Source organism: Antennarius striatus, chromosome 15, assembly GCF_040054535.1.
Source record: "Antennarius striatus isolate MH-2024 chromosome 15, ASM4005453v1, whole genome shotgun sequence".
Taxonomy (NCBI): domain Eukaryota; kingdom Metazoa; phylum Chordata; class Actinopteri; order Lophiiformes; family Antennariidae; genus Antennarius; species Antennarius striatus.
Window position 1 is genome coordinate 16,043,177 of NC_090790.1, and position 15,394 is coordinate 16,058,570.

General features: G+C 38.0%; 1 protein-coding gene and 1 non-coding gene across 2 annotated transcripts; both read right to left on the bottom strand.

The window, feature by feature from the left end:
- Positions 1 to 132: 132 nt before the first annotated feature.
- trnac-gca (transfer RNA cysteine (anticodon GCA)) lies at positions 133 to 216 on the bottom strand. The gene has a single exon. It is a non-coding gene; the product is annotated as a tRNA-Cys (tRNA).
- Positions 217 to 257: 41 nt separating this feature from the next.
- On the bottom strand, positions 258 to 15,172 carry pitpnb (phosphatidylinositol transfer protein, beta). Its single transcript, XM_068335016.1, has 12 exons — positions 15,130 to 15,172; positions 10,242 to 10,272; positions 9,363 to 9,508; positions 7,366 to 7,457; positions 7,172 to 7,179; positions 6,403 to 6,477; positions 5,948 to 6,031; positions 4,478 to 4,555; positions 4,271 to 4,375; positions 3,860 to 3,982; positions 3,585 to 3,671; positions 258 to 2,694 (listed from the first exon to the last, which is right to left on the bottom strand). Exons 1-11 carry the CDS (start codon positions 15,147 to 15,149, stop codon positions 3,624 to 3,626), a joined length of 810 nt encoding a protein of 269 aa, XP_068191117.1. The 5' UTR covers positions 15,150 to 15,172; the 3' UTR covers positions 258 to 2,694; positions 3,585 to 3,623.
- Between the last annotated feature and the right edge of the window lie 222 nt (positions 15,173 to 15,394).

Here is a 15,394-nt window from a genome sequence, read left to right on the forward strand (position 1 = left end):
TTATTTGTGGTACAATGACACCTCTGTAATTTATCGAAAACCATGGCTTGGTTTACTGTTTTTCAGTGTAAAGAGAGATAAGATAAGCCTTAATTCATCCCACAGTGGGGAAATTTTCAAAAAATAGAAATCCGCTGTCAGCAGGTTTCAAACCTGCGCGGGCAGACCCCAATGGATTTGCAGTTCATCGCCTTAACCACTCGGCCACAACTAAGCAAACATTAGAACACAGACACATAAAAACAACAAAACTCGGATTCTCTTATTTGTTCAAATTTATTAGATATTCTGTTATGGTTCATTGTCTAGACCTTTAGTCACAGCTTTCAAGCTGTGAAAAAGAAAAAAAAAAGGAACTAATTGTATTACATTCACTACCAATTCCCCTGAATTTTGCCTTATCAGAAAAGAGAAAATTGAATACATTGTGAATCTGTCTTTCAAAAACAAAAGAAAACACAAGAGAAAATAACACAGTAGATTTTGCAAGTTCTTATATATGATTACAATAAAGAAAACAGTATTTTGGACTCCATCTGTTCCCTAAGCATCTATCCCTCCCCTCACAGTCATACCCTGGCTGGCATCACCAATGCTAGAAAAACATACATCACACAGCCTATTTGTCTAAAAGATGGCCCCACGTCATCATCACACGCAGTCAGGCCTTTCACTCCTCATTGCTCATCTGAGGTCGAGCTGAGAGTTTGATGTTGAGGAGAAGCCACCCCTTTGAAGGATTTTCCTTCTTGTCTGATGCAGTTCAAGAGCTTCTCAAAAGCACTTAAATCCTGATCAAACGAGACAGAAGAAAGAAAAATGTAGAGGACAAAAAAAGTGTTGCGCATGCAGATCCCAATCTGGAGTTGATTTAATAAATCAAGGCTGGCTCCATGCCGTGCTTGTACAGGTGTGAAGCATTCTTCAAATCTCCTAGCTGTGCATTCAGAAGCATGGATGAGGTAAATGATTGACAAAATGTGGACAGTTTTCTTCAGAGCTGCTCTGAAAACAGTACATCTTACTTTAAAGTTAATTTTATCACTACAGTCTTGAATGGTAGACCTGACAGTGCTTTGTAGCTGTGAATATCCCATTCAAGTAAGAGTTTGTATCTACAATCAGTCAATTTCTATCATAAAGTACACTTATAACGCTCTTTGAAATATACAGATTGGTTACAATGAAAATATCACGATCATATATGATCCACTTAAATCCAACCATTGTTGTAGAACTGTATTTCTACTCTACTCTTTTTATTTTACTAGAGCCCACTGGGATCTACAATACGCTCAAAATGAAGATAGAGCACTCTTGTTGTGATAGACTGGAGTCAATGCAGCCATAAAAGTGTTGATTCAGAAAAAAGCAGCAGATAGATGCTGCTTCTTTCAAGATCAGCGAAGCATTAATACACAAAAAATGTGTTGAAGCACACTAGAAACGGTCAAGAAACGTTCGGTCATACTTTCCTGCAGTTCAGGAAGATGAAAAGCTTTTGAAAAATCACTATACATGAAGAAAACAAAAACTGTACAACCAGACTGCTCGGAACAAACACTTCACATCTGCCTCGATCCATTTGTTGTCACTTGACGGAGGAAACAGTAGTTTGAGAAAGGTATAAAAAGACTACCTCACTTAAATAAAAAGTTTCAGTGAAGGCCCTTCAGATGAAGCCCTAGCAAAGGAGAAGACATGCAGCGACAGTGTGAGGCGAGTTCAACCGGCCTCCATGACATCAAGCTGAATGTTATCATCTCAGTCCGCAGAGTGCCGGTCCTTTAAGAGCGAAGGCAGCTGATGACACACACAAGCACACAAAATGCCCACAGGTGGATTGTACAGACCCTCTTCGCTAACAGTCCACTTGAGCTAAGCTGCACTGCAGCCACATGCAATGACACTTCAGTGACGAGTTGCTGTTGTCCACATGCACTTGTGACGGAAGGGGGAGGACGCCTGCTGTTGGTGACAATGAGTGGCGAAAACAACAGCGAAGGGAGAGCTATCATGCAGGAGCATTAGATTTGCTCAGAACAAGTCGTGAATTAGCTTCAAATTTAGAGCTACATTAAAAAAAACACACATCCTAAACAACTGCCAGACAGAGGAGACAGTGAGACAAAGGGAAGGAGGTCCAGACAAGCTTTATCAGGGCAAGAGTATAGAGAATACTGAGGGGAGCGACGAGGAATAAAATAGATTATAATACAGTGGAAAATGGGGGATAAATGGTCCAATACCTGCTAGTAATCTTATACCAATTTCAGTATGAAGCTGTGTACTAAAAACATTCTAATTCATTTAAAAGGCTTGACTTTCTGAGTCACGGTTTACACACCTGAATAAAAACAAAGCCCATTGTCATAATCAACTAACAATTACACATCAGGCAAGTTACGTTCTGTGCAAAGAGTTTTTTTTCCTTCTTTTTTTTGTGTTTGCAAAATGTTTCGTGTGAACAGGAGGCTTGTGATTGGGGTAGGATCTGTACAGTACTGTTAACCAATCGTGTCAAACCCCCCCAATGAATCATGTGAGACAGAGAGATAAGAGGCGACATCAGGGCCACTTCCTCATCGCCGTGGTGGACGTGTCTCCGATGACATCATCATGACAGGGTTTGGGTGATTTGCCTCATTGCTCATGAGCAGCACTGGTGCCTCGAATCGGACCTTTACTACGCAGCTGGAGAGAGAAGAGAAATTTTTTGGTCAGTTTGCTCCTCAAGACTGCAGAGATGTTGATTTTTCATCTCTATGACACATGCGGCGAAAGCATCTGCGAGGTTAGCCCATGATTGCAGAATGTCAAGAGGAAAATGAAATGAAAGCTGAGATAAAAGATTGACCTGAAAAAAAGAAGATGAGAAATGTGTGTTGATGAACAGTAGGCAGAAGGAAAATTACTCAAGCAAACAGAATATGGCTTCGCTAACATGGTTATGTGACCCCATCAGTCAAACATAATGCTAATTTTCCTCTCAATGCAGATGATACACTACTATAGATCTCTACTGAGCCAACAAATGCTGACGGCCATCATGCCATGAAGGTACATTTGGCTTCAAAAAGTTGATGGCATCAGCTTCGGATGTACGATAATGTGAAATTATAATACATCGTACTGACATCAGCATTTATCCTGCCCTGAAGAAACCCGTAATGTAACAATAGCTGATAATGATTAACAGCCTGCTTTTGAAATGTTAATTTGCCTGTTTTTGAAATGTAATGGATCAACAACGTAATAAAAGTCCTGAACCATAAATGTATTAACTTTTGGCAAATAGCATAATAATTAGGGGTTAGGGTTAGTAATAAATGATTATGTTAATGGCAAATGTATTACATTATTGGCTGTTATTATTAAGTTGTAGGCTTTAACACAAACTGTAAGTTAAAGCACATTCAGAAAAAGGAGCCGTGAGATGGAAATATTATAATGATAACACAACACAGAGGGAAAAAAATATCAAAGGTTGGAAAAACCAACAGGTGTATTAGCCGGACAGCAGAACAAGATGAAGGAGGAGAATGATCCATGCAGCGCCACCACCTCTTTTTGTTCAGACTTACTCAGCCTGTCTCTAGAGTTTGACCTACAGCGACAGGTCGCTACTCATCTTTCGCCGAGGTCCCTCGCACATCGCCCTTCTGACGCATCTAATGTGACATTAAGGAGTAAAGTCAAGGAGATTAAATATCTTGTTTCATTTCCAGCAGTTTGGTCAAAACATTTACGCACAGAAATCCATGTCAAGTCCGAGATCCTTGGTGTTAAGATCATCTGGAGTCATAGACTGTATAATTCAGTTTGATGACTCTAAAAAGTTTAGGTTGAAGTTATTCACCTCCTCAAGCTCTTTTTGGGTCTCTTCTTCCATCCGCCTGATGTCCTCCATAGTCAAACCAACCCATCTGTCAATCCAGCAGAACAGCTGGCGGTGGAAGTTGGTGAAAATACGCTTTTCTTGCTGTGGAAGGAAATAAAACATATGATCCAAATGTAGTTTATGATTGAGACAGGTCTTGAAACTTGTCTTCAGTCCTCAAATCAGTTCTCTCCACCAGCAAAACAATGACAGTGATAGGAAGGCTCGTAGATGCACAATACACACAGTTGTGGGTTTGATTTTTAACAAACTTCGCTTGATTTACTCTTCGACGGCCAGTTTTACTGCCTTTATTTTGAAACACTGAAATGTCTCCCTCTGCTGTACAAAGCTGAAACCATATGTACTATGAGTTAAGGGACATGTTACCTTGTGGATGAAGTTTTCCACTTTGGTCTGCAGACCCCACCACCTGAACTTGACAGTGACTAGCTTGTACGCACACATGCGAGGACAATCTCTACTCATCTCCTCCTGTGAAGTATAAAACATTATATTCACTCATCACAGATGTGACAGACGACACAGTCGTTAAACAGTTACTGTAGCCGTGCTTCCCGTTGCTATGACACATACCTTCCAATCAGGGCTTAGCGGTCCTCTGTCAGTCTTTTCAGAGTGGAAAAGACAAGGATCTTCTTCTGACTTATAGTCCTGAAAGAAAACAAAGACCATCAAATCAAAGCTCCTGTTACTGATCATGAGTAGTGATGGTTACCAAAAGCATAACAAAAATACATTTATATTTATTAATACATTATATGTTCAATTTGTTTGTCTGTGTGAGTATAAACAAGATAACTCACTAACCCTAACTCAAGCCCTAACTCTAACACTTTTGATTCATTTCAGTTAAATGTTTTGGCAAGACATCCAAATGGATCCAGGACTAATGTTTACAAATCCTGTATGTCACAATGTGGCTGAAATTCCCACAGCAATGGGCTTTGTGACAAACATCATGAGATAATAAACAAACCATAAACAAATCGATTAATAACATGGTTGTTTTTCTGATGTACGCGTGACTGGATCAATTCTATCCATCCATAGCTCACAAATGACAAGCTATACTGGCCGGTCCTGACTCATTCATACCAAAGCTGTTAGTCACCAGTTCACCCTCCCAGTCAGCGTTCAGACTCCTATACTGGGACAGAAAAGAATCAGCAACCACAACCCCCAACATCCCCAGCTCCAGGCTCACTGTGTTGTTTTAATCTAGAAGGGAAGAGTGGAGAATACTTGGAACAGATGGACATTCAGATTAAACCTCGGCCTCTGCACTGATCCACTTAAGTCATTATAGTAGAGTCCATAGAATAAATGCTTTGACCCACCCAACTGGTTTAATCCTACTTTAAGATGTCAAACCTCAAGCTGCATAATAGCTCAGGTATTACTGACACCGACGTGACCACAATGGACCAATAAATCGTTTTAAAGACTATTGAAGTTTAATTTATTGGAGCATCAGCACCACATTTATCACATCCAAATCTACTCAACTTTTATCAGGTGTTGCTAAGGACCTAATAACCCATTACAGGGTGGGTTATCAAAAGGACAGTTCAACACAAAATCAAAAATATCAATTATTTTTTTCGCTAATTCTCGAAGATATTGGCTTTAGATATCTGTCTCATCCTGCATACGACACTTGACTCAACTATCTGCTCCACTGCCGCTGGAGAGCCGTGTTTTAGTCCACAAAACCTTTCTAAGAACCCCTGAGACTCCTTAGATGCAATTTACACAGCTGAAACCATCAGTTTTGCCTCCGTGCTCCAAGTATTAGAATGCACCTCGTTTGGCTTCCTGGTCATTTCATCATTGATTTTAAGATTATCCTGCTTATTTTCAAGGTTTTGAATGGACTCAATCCTTCTTGCTGAATGGATTTCGTGCACCTTTGTACCCCGGTTAGAACACTGAGGTCTTTGTGGCGGGTGCTCCTGATCTCTGGAACAGTTGACTAACTCAAACCCCTGCACAGCCCTCAGATATTATTATGTTCCTGTTCTGTACAGGCGTAGTTCAACTCACCCCTGGGGTCACCTCGTCTTTATTTGCAATGTCTATGGGAACAACCTCCACACTGCTCCACGTCTGCTCATCCAGATCATGAACCTGTAACAAAGGACAAAGAGGAGCACATAAACCTCAGCTCAGGACTCAGGGAACAATTTGACTTTTATTCAAATGACTTAAATGAAATTCAATAAGATTTAAATTCAAAACCACACAAGTGGATTTGGAAGCTGGAGCCTATTTTCTTGCATGTGAAGCTAAACCAGTCAAACCACGAGGGAAAATAAGTTGTAAACTACTCAAAAGTAAGCCAAGGATTATAACCCTTCTGATGTCATAGCAACGTCATCAGGATTATTTCTTGCTCAGGTTCGGAGATAAATTCATTATAGAAGGCCTGCTTTACAAACTGTGTGTGTATTTGCTCTCATGCTACATTATAGGAAGTGTAGAATCAAGTGTTTACTCACATTTTCTACTGTTCCCATATCAGGTTTGTGCCACGTCTCGATCTTTATCATAAAATCGTCCTTCATATACTCATTCTGAAAAGCAGTAGAAACACAGAGATAATTTAATCAAACCTGATTGTAAACCAATACTGACAATTGAAAACAACTTGATCGAGAGACGGAAAGATAATCTCCGCTAGCATGCACCAACAAGGATTCCGTGGATGTATTTCAATCCTACAGCTAAACCCTGTCACTAATCATCTAGACTGAATTAACAATGAGACAATGGGCCACTCAGTGATCAGGGCTTTTTGGCTCTCAGTGTAGTCTAGATTTTCATGCTGTTAATAATTAATTAAATGTTTTATGTGCTATTTATAAATTCTTTGGATTTTACAACCTAACCAATCCATCAACTGTTTAAGGAAGAAATGAACCTTTTCCTGTCCCCCGACATAAAAAATTAAAGTCAATATCCAAAAAGGCCAAACAGTTGTTGTAATTACTGTAAGTTCAACGATTATTATTATTGTTTCATTTATTGCTTCCCTGCGGTAAAAATACACACAAACTACTGTGTCTTCCTGCACTGTATGCAGATTAAGCAAAAATAAATAAATCTACTGTCTTGTGTATCTGTGGTTGTGTTGAAACAGTTATATTGGAGTTTTGTGGTCCTCTGACAACTTTGGTTTCTACATCACCAAGACTCAATACATCATAAAAAAACATTTCTCTTCAATGATGAAGCCTTGAAAAATGTAAAAAAAATTTGATGACTCACCGTCACGACTGCAGCGGGAGGAGGAAAGAGAAAAAGAAAAACCAGCATCAGTGTTTTTGAAAAAAGTTTCAAACTGCATTTATAAAATCCATTTAAATAGATGCAACAATGACTCATGTTTATCTTGTCGTGTAAACACACCGTTGGGGAAACACAGCAGGATTGATGGGACTCGTTCATCAGTGTAAACTTACTAGTGCGACAGTATGGGTAGGCGTTCCAAGCCTTTTCATGAAAAACTAGCGCTCCTTCTGGTGCAATGATCTTCACAAACCCTGGGACTTTACTGCAGTGACAGAAAAACAAGTTCCTCTTCATGAAATTAAACACACACAGTTCAGAAGCAGAAAAAGCCATTTTGGCTAAATTATAAGATTTAGCTCCATACTGGATGAGTAAAAAGCTTATATCAGAGTTGGATTCTAACATATTGTTTCCATTTTCCTGGTGGCACAGAGCCATTTAAGACCTTTTCCAATCTGTCAAGGATTTTTGATTAAATTTATGTTAAATTCAAGTCACAGTACCTCAAAAAGAATTTTCATCAAGTTTTTTCTTGTGATTTCTGGAAGTTTGGCCTGAGATTAACAATTTTTGAATGTTTAATCAAAGTCTCACCATTTGTGTACTTTTCACAGGGTTAGTATACACAAGGACAATTTGCAATATGTACTCATGTAAATTGAGGTTCAAGACTGTTTTACAATGAAGCAAATAAAAAACATGATACTGTCAGATCCTTAAATTTCAAAAACTAATTTTTCTCATGCGTTTACCTTGCATTCAAATGTTGTTTGAAATTAGTACTATCAAAAACCTGTGTCAAATCTAGAGAATCTGTGGTCCTGCAACAAATACAGCTACAGAACTAAATAAACAACCCTTCTTTTCACTAGAAGCATTAGTTTAATTTTATAATTGCTAATATTTATACATGAAAAGCTGCTACTTTCCTGAACCCAATGAAAAACAGGCTGGATAGGTAAATCACAAAGACGTAGCACAAATATCTGAACTAAAACCACCGGATTCAATTATACAACCACTTAAAAGCAGAATTACCGTTATTGATGGATGGCCAAAACAAAAAAAAACCCCAAACGAATATTTACAGAAGAGCTTTGGGATGTAGAAAAGGAGAAGTAAAACCCAGATATGGACAGGGAAGTCAAGGATTGGCTGGTATCAATGAACCAGACACACAATAAACAAAGGATACATGTGACCAGAAATGGGATGACCCTTTGTCTCTAGACACCATTGTGCTCCAAACAAACATGATGCAGCTGAGATTCTGGTGTTTGTTTGAGGAGTAATTTGTAAAAATTATGCCTGTTTTCTCAGTATAATGTGTCTGCCTTCATGAAACTAGAACATCCTGTAGGAATGGTGTAAGCACTGTGAGGTAAAGCTTCTGAACACCCCTAAGATGTCAACCTGTCCTAAAAATAACAATCCCACCTGCGTGTCTCACAGAAATTGCAGGGACTGTTATATTTTTGTTGTAAGCAAACCGGATTCAGTATCATCTGCTAACACTTAACAGGAAAAAAAAAGACTTTCACGATTTTAGGTAGTTTCAGACTTGGGCACTGTTCAAAATATGTGGCTGTTGTCTTATTCATTAGCTTTATAACACCTGATTGGTCCAGGTGTCCGAACAGAGCAGAGTCTCTTGATTATACCCCACATGAGGAAAAAAGAGGAAGTAATTTAACTCCAAATTGTTTTTAGGTGCTGTAGATGAGACGATTGCCATCGTTGACAAAAAAATGTATGGAGTCACTATGCAAACATTATTATAGTTTAACAACCAGCACGGTACAGCACAATGTAGTCATGCTACCAGTTTAATTACATGTTAATGCATCACAATGCTTTTTTTTTTTTAGATGGAATGTTGTGACACTTGCTAGCTGTATTGTTCTCTAATATTTCCAATAATTGTTCAGCCCTAGTATTACTTACTGAGATTACGTGTTGCTGGGAGAAACTGGTATTTATGGCTTTCACAAAAACTTGCCTCAGTAACAGTCATTGGTAAACTGAGGCTGCAGGTGGAGTTAGTTAAGGTTGACAAATAATATTTCTTCAGCCACCAGTGAAGCAAAATAATTTCAAGTTGATCTAATGAATCCTTGAAATAAGGTCAGACACATTAGATTTAGTAAAAGCAGTTTGTCAGACTTGCCTCTTTAGATGGTATATTTTATGTGTGTACTGTCCCTTCTCTCCATCCTTCTCATAAGGTTCATTCTTCAGCACCTCGATGCCTTCTCCTCCTCCTGTCTCATTTTTGCTGGCCTCAGCCACAGAGTACAGCTGCCCTACTTGATACTGGGGGAAAAAAGGAAGAAGATAGATGAACACACAGTCTTCAACTACAGGAACAACCCCCGGGATTATTAAACAAAAACTGAGCACATCCCTGAAGGGTGAGGTAGCACTCACAACCTCTAAATGCTCCATAAAAAACCCACAGCATTCTTTTTGTTACTCTTCTGTCTGTTGATGTAATTCTTTGTCTGTTTCTCAGGTAAGTACATTTCCATTTGTATTAACAGAATTGAACTGAACTGCTGTTGTGACTAAGAAATGACTATCTTCTACCAAAAACAACTATTTTTCTCATGAAAACTAATTGCTCATGAGAAAACACAAATTTTCTCCCTTCTAACAAGAGATGGCTCTGAAATAGGGCCAATTTATGATGTCACTGCAAATCATATTAGGGTCTGAGCTCACTTGAATTATTTTTAAATGGTAGATTTCAATTGTATGAAATGAAAACAAAAATCTGATTTCTATAAAGATGACAGAAACTGCAGTTTTACACGCAGTGCTGAAATCTCAGTCTAGTTCTCTGTTTAAATACCAGTATGAAGACCATAGCAGACCAGGACCGTCAAGCAAGGCTATCTCTCTTACGTGCCAGAGACGGATGAATTCTGTCTGCAGGATAAATCTAGAATGGCTATTACAGAAATCTGTTGACTGCAATCAAAGAACGTCTGATCATACATACATTTTTGTGTAATATCAAAAAGATTATGGAGGCGAAGGTACTCACCTCTTCCACTGAAACTGGCAACACTACACGACTGAGAGAGAGGAACAAGGGAGGCGGGGAAGGAAATGGAGAGAGAAAAACCAAATGAAACACAGACTTTTTTTAAATACTGAAATTAGTCACAGACTTTGACTGCATGATTGGCACTCAGTGAATAAGATAGAGAAGTTGTGAATAAGCTTTACTCTGACATTCTTCGAGGCACAAACTGAAGTGAATCTGTGCTAAAAGTGGAAAATCTGTCTCCCCAAATCTGCGTAGTACCAAAACTATGTCATCGAGAGAACTTGGCTGTAGTCCATTATAAAGCAACCATAATTCAAGACAGCAGACCTTGTGTTTTCAGCAAGACCAAAAAAGTTTTCCAAAGTATCACAAGTCATTTTTGCTCTACTCTGCCTTTGGAGGGGCCCCCAACCCCACAGTGTGACATGCAAAAGACAGGAACGATACATTTTATTTAAACAATTTACATAATTCATGCATGTTAATTTTAGTAGAGCATGACCATCTAAAATGTTTTCCACTGTCCGGATCAATGACAGAACTCTCTTGTGTTCCGCTCTACTAAGGGCGTGGCTTATCCATGCTTCACGCACGCAACACACACACACACACACACGCACGCACGTACACAAACATAAAACACACACACACACACACACACACACACACACACACACAGAGCGAGGCAGAGGAGACAGGTTGAGTGCACGCACGCACGTACACAAACATAAAACACACACACACACACACACACACACACACACACACACACACACACACACACACACACACACACACACACACACACACACACACACACACACACACACACACAGAGCGAGGCAGAGGAGACAGGTTGAGTGACAGTAACCTGAGTTGAGGACAAAGTTGGTTCAGCTACATGCTGCATACTTCCCAAAAGCAAAAGATGGACAAGAACTGCTCCTCAAATACAAACCTCATCAAACCATCCTTTATACTCAAATCTTATTTACAATATTTGTCAGACTTCAAATGATGCATTTTTAAAAAATATAAACATCAAGCACCACATGCATTCCTAAATTTTCTGAAATATTTTTTTTATTGGACATAGCATAAAGAGTGACGTCACTTCTCAATTCATCATAGAAACTGAGAAACAATCATTTATGCCTCCAACCTTTGAACAAAAAATAATTACGTATATATCACTGTACATAACTTTTATAAAGTGAAAATACAGTTCCACAGTTCCACCCCAAAGCAGCTTGCAAATAGCAGGACCTGATAATGTACCACCTAAGTGTGGATATCACTGCTTCGTTATAAAATGAAGAAATCAACAATCAGACACACAGTGCATAGGGTACCACGTTTTTATGTGTTTCTAAACTGCATACCTTTTTCATTTTGGACTTTTATCAGACAAAAAAATCCCGACATCCTCAAATCTAATAACAGTGAAAATCAGCTGATAATCAATTAAAACAGCCCAGAATTGCAACCATCAAAACAGCTGCATCCCCAGCTTAGACAACTGTTATTTTCGTCAAAACCCAACTGCATTGACACGATATAAAGGAGTTCTTATGAAACGTGTCATAACCTGTCAATAAAATCTAGTTTCCAAAGCCCCATCTAGACCACATTTTTTTGGCACTAAAGTGATCTCGCTGCAGGAACAAAGTACAACTGAAAAAACAAAGGCAGAGTCAAAACGTCACACACAGGCTTTTGGCTTGTACTAGTGTGTATCGGTTTTACAACCAAGATATAAGCATGTTAGCTCTGCACGTCATCACAAAGGCATCCACAACTGATCATGTCACTGCTGAGATGTTAATATTCCATGAACATCTTAAATAAAATGCATCTGTGAAGCACTATTCTTCAGGATTCTTCCTCTGTAAGAAACACAAGGGAACGATGACGAACACAGGTTCAGCCTGCTGTATGCTAAGACCATAAACTACTGTAACAACACCAGAAAGGATCCCGTTTTCTCCAGTGTACAAGTAAGTGTTAATGATTAATCAGTTATTGATTATTCACTGTTAACTAATTCATCCTGTTCTTCCTAGTGTCAATTGTTAAACCCTTATAGAAGAGCAACATGCATACTTTAATGTGACCATTGGCAGAAAATTGCTAGCAGGCTCAAACATTGATTCTACACCCAAATCATCTGATTTTAGAGTGATAAATATGCAGTGATGTGGAACACAATTGGTGGCAGCAGCTCGGTCAAACGGCTGTTGGGTTATACAAGACAGAAATGAGCAGTAATAAAAAGGCTGACCAGTCATAGCTGAAGCAGACTTATCATTTAGGTAAGAACCACTGTAAGGTCTCTGTGTGCACACATAACACTGACAGGACCTTTAATAAATCCACTGAAAAGTTTTATTTGTGCTTGAAATTCTGTTTTTTTTGTTGTGAATAACAGAATAATTAAAAATCTGTTGACTGATGATTACTGTAATGACAAAACATTTTGATAATCATTAAATGGTTGAAGTCATCTTTAAAGTAAAACTCAATCGAAATTACTTGCTGATTTTGTGAACATAAATGTCATCAATCTGTGGGCTGTTGATTATTGTTAAAATAAGTCATTTCAATTGGCTGTCTCAGAGTTTAGAAAACCTTAAGAATAAAACAATTACAGAGTTGTTTGCAACCCTAAATTAATCAAACACAGCAGAGAGATATTTCGCTACACCTACAGGGCTAGTGTGCTCCTCTGTCAATCATAACCAAAGGAGAGTTTCACAATTGTGATAAACGCTTCCTGAAATTATTATGCAAGTGGTGAATTTTACACTACATGTAGGTTAGTAAAGGGATCTTTGTAATCACCAAAATAATTTTAGTGGATTTGACGCTGAAAAATATCTTGGGTAGTGGAGACTAAAAACTGCTTAAACAAAACCCTGAACAACATATAAACAGACAAAAAAAGATGTTAGATCAACATCTGGTATTGAACAAAACTTTTCAAAGATGGTGATTGCAGCAGTTTTCTTATCAGAGTGTTGTCACATGAAGGGAAACAGAGAAGTTTCAAGTTGTAGCCAATAAAAATTATACAGATGGATAACTGATAAGATAACTCTACAGATTATCATGTGACAAATCCAGGCTTCTCTGCCAGAACACAATAATTCACTTTTAGTTAGGTGCAGTAAGGGCCTGAACTGACAATCTAAGGTAAATAAACTTTAAAGGTAAAATATCTGGACCAAATCTAACCTTGACTGATGTTGGGAAAATTGCTTTATATGTTTCACAAGTTGTATTTTTTTTTATTTTAATCATTAGTGATCATCCTTTGTGGACGATCACTTCATTTTAAAAGGATATCTGCTATAAATTACATTACTAACTATTAAAAATATAAGAAGGAATGTCTGTTTTCTTATTGATAAACTGCAAGCAATATAGTTAATACATTGTTACTACAGCAAGACAATACTGAAGGAAATTATATATGACCATTAGAACAATTAAAAACCACGTTTTAAACAGGGTATTAGCTGTCTTTTATAATTCTAGGGCATCTATTTAAGGTCATATTAAATAAAATTATGCTCCATCTCAAGTAGATACCTAAAGAGGGTGATGAGCACAAGACAATTAGATGTCCTAATTATATCAATAATAAATAAGAGCAGCACATGGGGAGATTTAAATTTAAACAGGCTTCTAACAGAATTTTATCATTTTATAATATCTGACCCTTATTTGACCAAATTCTGTTAATATCATTTTATATCGATATTATCGTTTTAAATGTTATTACATGGCTATGGATAGGTATTCCATTTCAGACTAAACTTATGTGTTATGACGTAGAATAAGCGGTGTAGAAATAAGAAAAACTCACTTTACTTTTACTTTTTACAACTTTGCTACATCCTTCTGTTGTTAGAAAAGCACCCAGTGTTGTTAAAATTGTTCCTGCTTCAATTCCAGTTAACATACCAGCTTAATGTACGCAAGACCCTTCATAACATTTACCGTTATCGCTCGGGGTCATTACTGGAAAAGTAGAGACTACAGAAATACGTAAACATTTAAGTTCCGAATCAATAAAAATTAATGTATTTTCAAGCAGCATTTCATCAATTCATTATGAAAATGAGGGAGCTTTCCTCTCGTGTTAGTGTTAGCCGCCCAGTTAAGGGGCTAAATCTAATGCTAGCGTCACCAAAGTAGTTTCACAACCTCAACCCAACCTCAACCTACTTTAAAGACCACTACAGCTATCTGGTACGAGTTAATTCTAAATGATACTGTCTGAGGGACTGGCTAAAACATTGTAATAAGCTCATTATTGACGTGTACTTTACCAATGAAGTCTATAGAAAGGAAATCATGCTAGCAGCTAGCCGGCTACTACAGCTAAGTTAGCTACCTAGCATTAACGGTAAATCCGACGGACGAGGAACTAATCTGTCAGCCACCAAAGCTGAGCATTACGACACTTAAGCGATATAACACTCCGGTAACAGGCTAACAAGTTCATTTTGTTGATATATTCGAATAAAAGTCATGTTAATTAACAGAATATTCGTATTACTTGTCTCTTCATAGTGCATCTTATCTATGTAATACATTTATATTAAGAAGCTAATTATCCCCCGTGCCACTACAACTCATAGCTAGTGTTAGCTCGTACTAGCAACGCCTAAAAAGACCGGTGTGGTGTCCGCTTGTCCACGTCCTGATCCACCCTGGTCAACGATGGCTTTTTACGGGCTATACAGCAACAAAATCCAACAAACGACAGTGCTACACGATACATATATGCTCTTCTTCAGTATCAGGCTCTCACACAGATTTAAATGAATTTCTAGATATGCTAAAAAGATATTTTATAGAAAGATTTCAGACTCACTATTCCTTTATAAGCACCATCTTCGTCACCCCGTCTACGGCTGCGTCCTACAGGCTGACGTCACAGAATCATCAACAAGTCCGTTCGCCTTTGGAACAATCTGATTGGTTTGAAAAACCCATTCCATATTAAACATGTACATTCACCATTAATACAGTATGACAGACAGATTTACCTGCACTTTTATTCCAATATGTTGATTTAATATGATAAAATGAACAGAAGAATTAAATAAAAATAATTATTTATTTGATATGTCGTATTA

Excerpts from the sequence above, each read along its gene's own strand:
- pitpnb (XM_068335016.1), bottom strand. The coding sequence starts at position 15,149 with ATGGTGCTTATAAAGGAATA. Across the intron at positions 6,032-6,402 it reads ATATGGGAACAGTAGAAAAT|GTTCATGATCTGGATGAGCA; the intron begins GTGAGTAAACAC and ends CCTTTGTTACAG. Across the intron at positions 3,672-3,859 it reads CCCAAAAAGAGCTTGAGGAG|ATGCGTCAGAAGGGCGATGT; the intron begins GTGAATAACTTC and ends ATGTCACATTAG.